The sequence below is a fragment of the Branchiostoma belcheri genome, unplaced genomic scaffold (genome assembly GCF_001625305.1).
Source record: "Branchiostoma belcheri isolate BF01 breed outbred unplaced genomic scaffold, Haploidv18h27 scaffold55, whole genome shotgun sequence".
In the NCBI taxonomy this organism is placed as follows: domain Eukaryota; kingdom Metazoa; phylum Chordata; class Leptocardii; order Amphioxiformes; family Branchiostomatidae; genus Branchiostoma; species Branchiostoma belcheri.
Genome location: NW_017804187.1, coordinates 1,039,856 through 1,046,826, shown reverse-complemented (window position 1 = coordinate 1,046,826; position 6,971 = coordinate 1,039,856). Strand labels below are relative to the sequence as shown.

Here is a 6,971-nt window from a genome sequence, read left to right as displayed (position 1 = left end):
AGGTGGAAGGGAGAGAGAGAGGGGGAGAGGGGGAGAGAGGGAGAGAGACTGAGGGAGAGAGAGAAAGAGAGATGAATACGCTCCTCTGGATTGAATTTTTTTTTTAAAGTAGTGACACAAACCAGCAGTTTTAATCCTGCCCGACTACCTTCTACAGTAGCCCCTCTCCGCTACATGAATAGTCATCCGGTAACAAATTAAACCAGAAGTAGCGCTGGTAGGAAGGCATGTTAGTAATGATTCCTGTCCCATCTGTCTCCCCACACGTATTGACAGGCAGCAGACCACTGGGTAAAGTCAGCGGTTTGGTCTGTCTTCCGTATCGGCCCAGTTCCGATACAACCTTCCCCTGTGTACAAACTTACCTGACAGTGTGTACATAGTTACTGTAACATCTTTGACTCATATCTGTGTGGTGGTTTGTGGTAATGGGTCATTAGATTTACAATACTTTCACGGAATATACATTTATCAACTTACGCAAACCTTCATTTTCGTGCTTCCAGTCCCATACGATTTTGTCAGTTTGTAGGATTCTTGCTTCTACATCGTGTAAAGTATCTGTTATTTTCGATTTCGGCCTAGTTCCGATACAGGCTTCCCCTGTGTATATACTTACCGAAGCAGTTTTCACTCGTACCTGTGAGGTGGTTTGTGGTAATGGGTCATTAGATAGGGCACATTAGGGCAAATGTGTGGAAACTTTCTCTCAGGCACTTACACATGGACGTCCCGATCCTGAAAACTCTCCATAGTAAGCAGGCATTCCAGTCAACTTTCCTTACAAATACCCTTAGGACCTTGGGTCCACCATCATTCTGTGATAGGGCTCTAAAGACTGCGGATATCCGTTCAGTACCAAGGGGAGGAGCGCCACGTACAAAAGTTTACAGCACTAAAAATCCTTCACACACAGAACTACTGCAGCATGGAACTCTCTACCACATGGGTTACAAACAGTGTCATCACATAAGAAGTTCAAACAAGGCCTACTAAAGCATATGAGGGACATAAATGTGCGTGAAGCACATAGGTGGGCAGCTAAAGGAGAGTTGTTCCACAATAAACCACCACGTACAAAAGGTTACAGCCCCTCCAAGCTGTTACAGTAGCTAAGAATAGCCCCGTACTCCCTGTACGATGTCTACTGACTAACGGCCACTAACAGATACTCTGCCGTAAATCCTCAACAGTCCTCCAGAGTCCATGAGGAGACATTACCGGTCCTTTTAGCAGAAGAGTCTCTTATCCTCACTTTCCAACCATCAGCCCGAGGGTAACGACCTCCTCCGACCTGTCGTTTTAAACATCTCTGTCGCCATGGCAACGGGAGAGGGTGCCTCTGTGGGCTGTTCCATTTAAAACTACAGGGGGAGTTTTAAAGCACTTTTATGTTATCGCGCGTTGTTTGCCACTTTGTCATATAGTTCCCACAACTCGCAGTTTAAAACGCAAAGTTTAACACAGGCTTTCCTCTTTGTTAATACAGTGGAAGAAAAAGGTTTTGTTCTTTGCCCCTAAAAACATAAGAAGAATGGATTGTATCAAGCGACTTTACCTACTAAAGGTGGAATTTCTGCTGTAAGTCAGAAGTTATTACCAATTGAACGTACGTTTTTAACAGCCAGGTGCAGATTGTTTAATGCTGTTATCTTCACTGCTCAGATTAGCGTCAAACGCTAACATTTGTCGTCTCCAGTTTTACCCGGGGCATAAAATGGCATAAAATCTATACTACCCCCCTCCACGCACACTCGTTTTTAATAATTTTTTTCTAATAACTTTATTGACAAAAATACAAAAAAAACAATACATTCAGTGTGGCACATACATAGGCTTTCAAAGTTAAGATACAAATACCTTTACATTCATGACCAACACAAAATAACCATCATCAGTTACCCTCTACGCTTATCATCATCATAAAATCAGAAACGAAGTCTTGTCTTACACTCTTCGAAGCAGGTAAAATGGAGTAAATCCTTTATGTACATCTTATATAAATAGAACTTCATATCAGTAACACAGAAGTACAGTCTGTTCGACATTTCGACATTGCCAAAAACACACATAAACACACTCACACCTATCGGGAGTTTATCCAGGCTTTTAACCCATTAGCAGTACCGAGGGACGCCACCTCTGACACGCGCCTGCTGACTCGCTTTTACTGCACATCTCAACTTGAGACAAGGCAGAGGCGAGCACAGAAACACTCATTCTTCATCACCTACAGCTCATCATCAATCAAATGTAACACGACGCACGACATGATGGTTCAGTTCTAACCGTTGTTACATATATCCAATACCCAATACTGTTTTAACCAAAAGTGTATAACCAGACCCTTCTATGATAAGTTCCCAACACATATCCCCATCCTACGGTACTGTGTACTCCTAGCTCCGACCATGTGGTCACAGTTCTGCCCAGGAACCCTCGGGCGGTTCCCACAAACTCACCAGGAATTTTTGACGGGTGGGTGTTCAAGGCCTACTGAGCTGAGATGACAGAGCTTCTTTCGTTAGGACACATTGGGCTAATTATCTGGTTCTCAGACGTCTCAAAATAAAGAAATAAAGGCTAAGAAGGAAGAGCACAAGATTACATAAGAGATTTGACAGGTAATCTTAAATCTGACTTAAGTGATATTCACTTCATGTGTATAACTAGCCCGGTGTCCTAACCTAATTTAGCTCCTTCCTCCTCTTCGCAAGTGGTCCTGACACATATTCTTGCTACCGAGTCTTTTTCGTCTATTTTGAAGAGGACGAAAGAGCTTTGGCAGCTAAAATACGTTTATTTACCAGGCTAGTGTACGTGTGTGCAAGCAACTGACTTAGCCACCAGTCTCATGTTGATATTCCAGTTAAGGAATTTTCCTATATATTTAAGGAAGGAAAGATCACGTTGCTGCTGCCTGCAGCTCCAGCTGGTTCCTATCTGTAGATACAGTTTAGAAATTCCGTCCAGGATTAAAGGCTGGAGATTAGGGTGTTCGGTGGATTAGTGTTACCTGTAATCTACTGGTTCTAATTTGTTCCGATATTAGTTTGTTGTCACGTCGGTTTATCCGGTGACAGCGCATATTCGGTGCAGATGTGGGGAGGCCACACATGTACTGGGCTGTATGCGAAACAGTATGGGTATGGGTAGCCTCCATCAGACTTCTTTGCAGGCTAGAGTAATAGTAAAAATAGGCCTAAAAAGAATGTAGCTGGCCAGAGAAGTCGCAATTGGCCACCCGGCAATAGAGGTTCCAGATTGCCTGACAATCGGACCTGCTATGTCCGGCCAACTCCCCTGACCAGCTACATTCTTTTAGCCCGATTTCTACGATTTAGTTATCTTGCAAAGAGTCTGGTAGAGACTAATGACGGGCGAGGTTTGCTATCTGATTGCCTTCTTTCCTTTGTAATTCTACAGATTGAGCACTGCACTATTTCAAGCATCGCCGTGAATGCCCTCAGCTATATAAAATGTAGGTCAACCTTCGCCACCCGTCCTCATCCATACGTGATCATCATTACTATTATCCTGTCAAACCCGAGTTTCTGTAGGCTCGAGTAATTCCACATCTTCAGAACCAGGATAACATGTTGTTATCCCTTCTTCAGTTTATTGTCCTGTATCCCTGTTTTGTTGTCATCCAATCTTGCAGTAAACGACCGAACAACGAGCCTACCAGAAGATGACATGAAATCTGTAAGAGATGAAGTGATCTAAGCGCTTTTGGTCCGGCTGTAATCACTGGTTGTTGAGCGTGTTTTCATCAGGGGGATCAAGTCGTGACCCTGATTTTACCTGCAGGAGGGTCATCAGACTGATAAAGTGGATAAATGGCTGGTGATTGGGGCTAAGCTGACCTGTCCGTGCACAAATCAGGGTCAGAGTGTGGGGTCGTGTGGCGTAACGGCAGAGTGCTCGATTTGGAACCAAGAGGTCCCAGGTTCGAGTCCTGCCATGCCACCGATCTTGTGCCATTGAGAAAGGCAATTTACATGACTTTTCTCACTTCACTCAGGTGAAAATGAGTACTGATGAGTTGGTGGCGGCATTAATATAAGTTGAAAAAAAACTTGAGTGTGTCGTCACAACGTCTTGTGACTACATGTTGGAATAAAAAAAAATCAGGGTCAGAGTCCTGCAGATGTTGGGCCACAATAAAATCTCTTGGTTGTCGGATAACTTTGTAAACCAAGGATTCAAACTGGTGTGACTTAATCCTAGCCAGCTGTATGAGTGAATGTAACTTTAAGTTAAGCTTAAAACCCTGAACATTCATTTGGTTCTCGCATCTTTTAAACTGGACATCAGTTCTGGCCACACAGCTATGGCACCTACATGGCAGACACAGGTGGATCGGCTTTGGCCTGGGTGCCATCCGATTTGTAACGGCACCTCCCAGACTAGATGAGCTAGCTTACAGACTTTTAAGAACTTCGGCTTGATCATATTATTTTGAAAGAAAGCCGTCTCCATGCTGGTCCTTCTCTACCAGACCCGGTGTCAGGGCCAATTAGAACCAGACTTCATCACCCGGCTTGTGACACTGTGGAAGATTAAGGCATTACAAGAACTCTGGAGGATTTGCTAAGAGGTGAAATTACAGTCTTGGGGATTGGGTAAGAGGTAGAAAGCTGGTAAGTATGTCTCCTCACCTTAGAGTAGGCACAGGTGACCCAAAGCACAATTGTACGTCCATCAGTCATTCAGACACCAAAGGAGTCGACAGTTTATCATTCGGTGACTTGTCTGGTACTTCAACATTTGATGGTCATCTATGTCTTGTATTTTCTGGTATATGTCCTGATTTTAGAGTACACACTTTTGTGTAGCAACTTTTCGCACCTTCTGTGTTGATCTTGTCACCGTTTGGGACTGCATAGGTAGAAAAACTGTAACGGTTAAATGTCTTCAGCATTTAGTTTTTAAATCAGAGAATCACCCAATTGAATCGGTGTGGCCTTGAGTCAACTTAGTGTTGCCTTCTGGCAATTCCCAACCATAGCAAGCAGAGTCAACATATTGTTGTCCCAGGTACTAAAAGGTTATAAAATCTTCAGCATTAGTTTTTCTAAGAGAACCACCAAATTGAACCTGTGTGGCCTTGAGTCAACTTAGTGTTGCCTCTTGGCAATTCCCAACCATCGGCAGGCAGATCCACAGTCATTTTTGTTATTGTTGTTCCCGATACTCATCATCATAGCTTTACTAAAAGGTTAGAAAAGCCTTCAACATCAGTTTTTAAATCTGGGGAACACCAAATGGAACTGGTGTAGCCTTGAGTCAACTCTAGTATTGTCTCGTGGCAATTTCAAACCATAGCAAGCAGAGACAACATATTGTTCCGATCTCGAGGTACTAATAGGTTAGAAAAGTCTCCAGCATAAGTTTATAAATCTGTGAATTACCATATTAAATCGGTGTGGCCTTGAGTCAACTTAGTGGAACCATTGGAAGCAGATCTACAGTCAGTAAGTCAACTTAGTGTTACCCCGTGGCAATTCCCAACCATAGCAGGCAGATCCGCAGTAAGTTTGTTATTATTGTTCTGGATACTCATCATCATAGCTTTACTAAAAAGATAGAAAAGCCCTCAGCATCAGTTTTTAAATATGTGGAACACCAAATGGAACTGGTGTGGCCTTGAGCCAACTCTAGTATTGTCTCGTGGCAATTCCAAACCATAGCAAGCAGAATCAAATTATTGTTGTCCGATCTCGAGGTACTAAAAGGTTAGACAAGCATTCAGCAGAAGTTTATAAATCTGTGAATCTTAAATCGGTGTGGCCTTGAGTAAACTTAGTGAAACCAATGGAAGCAGATCCACAGTCAGTAAGTCAACTTAGTGTTACCCCGTGGCAATTCCCAACCATGGCAGGCAGATCCGCAGTCAGTAATTGCCGACCGCTGCCAAATCCGACCCTCTGAGATGAACCTCAGACTCGGAACGTTTAAAATCTGCTGCGGACCCATCGGAGATCTCGTCCGGCCGGAAATTTATGGGTCAGCTTTACAAACCTTTTATCAGCGCGGTCCCCAACGTACTGAAGATCAAATAAGGCCGAGCAGGCAGAAATTACGGATCCATCACCAGGAGGTAAGTAAAGGTGAGGAGATACATCAGGCAGGGTCAAGTTAATCACGGGTTTTCTGGTAATTCACAACTCAAAAACAATAGTCTGACAACTTTTCTGTCTTGCTTATTTGTTCACTTTGACAGATCTCCATTAGTGAGTGCAACGTAAAGGTGAGGCGATACATCAGGCAGGGCCAAGTTAATTACGGGTTCTATGGTAATTCACAACAACAACAACAACAACGACCTGGTTTATGGGGAAAACGAAGCTCTCTGATTGGTCATCTGGCTATATGATGATATGCAATAGAGTTCATTGTCATGGTCATTGCTTTTGTTGACTTGGCCCAAGAGTGAAGTGATGTAGCCGTATCCAAACGGAGCCGATTCAGACAACAGCCAGGCGGACCATTACTGGAACAGTTCCCATCTTCCGCCCGGCTATCCGTGCAGGCTTGTTACTCCCACTACCCTGCTCAACTCGGTCAACTCGGTCAACTCGGTCAACTCGGTCCACTACCCTGGTCAACTCGGTCAACTCGGTCAACTCGATCAACTCGGTCAACTACCCTGGTCAACTCGGTCAACTACCCGGTCAACTCGGTCAACTCGGTCCACTACCCTGGTCAACTCGGTCAACTCGGTCAACTCGGTCAACTCGATCAACTCGGTCAACTCGGTCCACTACCCTGGTCAACTCGGTCAACTCGGTCAACTCGGTCAACTCGGTCAACTCGGTCCACTACCCTGGTCAACTCGGTCAACTCGGTCAACTCGGTCAACTCGGTCAACTCGGTCAACTCGGTCAACTCGATCAACTCGGTCAACTACCCTGGTCAACTCGGTCAACTCGGTCAACTCGGTCCAACCCGGTCAACTACCCTGGTCA

At 44.4% G+C, this 6,971-nt stretch overlaps 1 protein-coding gene across 1 annotated transcript in view; it reads left to right on the top strand.

Moving 5' to 3' along the window:
- The first annotated feature begins 4,344 nt into the window (after positions 1-4,344).
- The window catches only part of LOC109481301, a 4,654-nt gene continuing 2,027 nt past the window's right edge, over positions 4,345-6,971 (top strand). The window contains exon 1 of the mRNA XM_019783834.1: positions 4,345-4,357. Coding sequence (XP_019639393.1) covers positions 4,345-4,357 — 13 coding nt within the window. The remainder of the gene's footprint in view (positions 4,358-6,971) is intronic.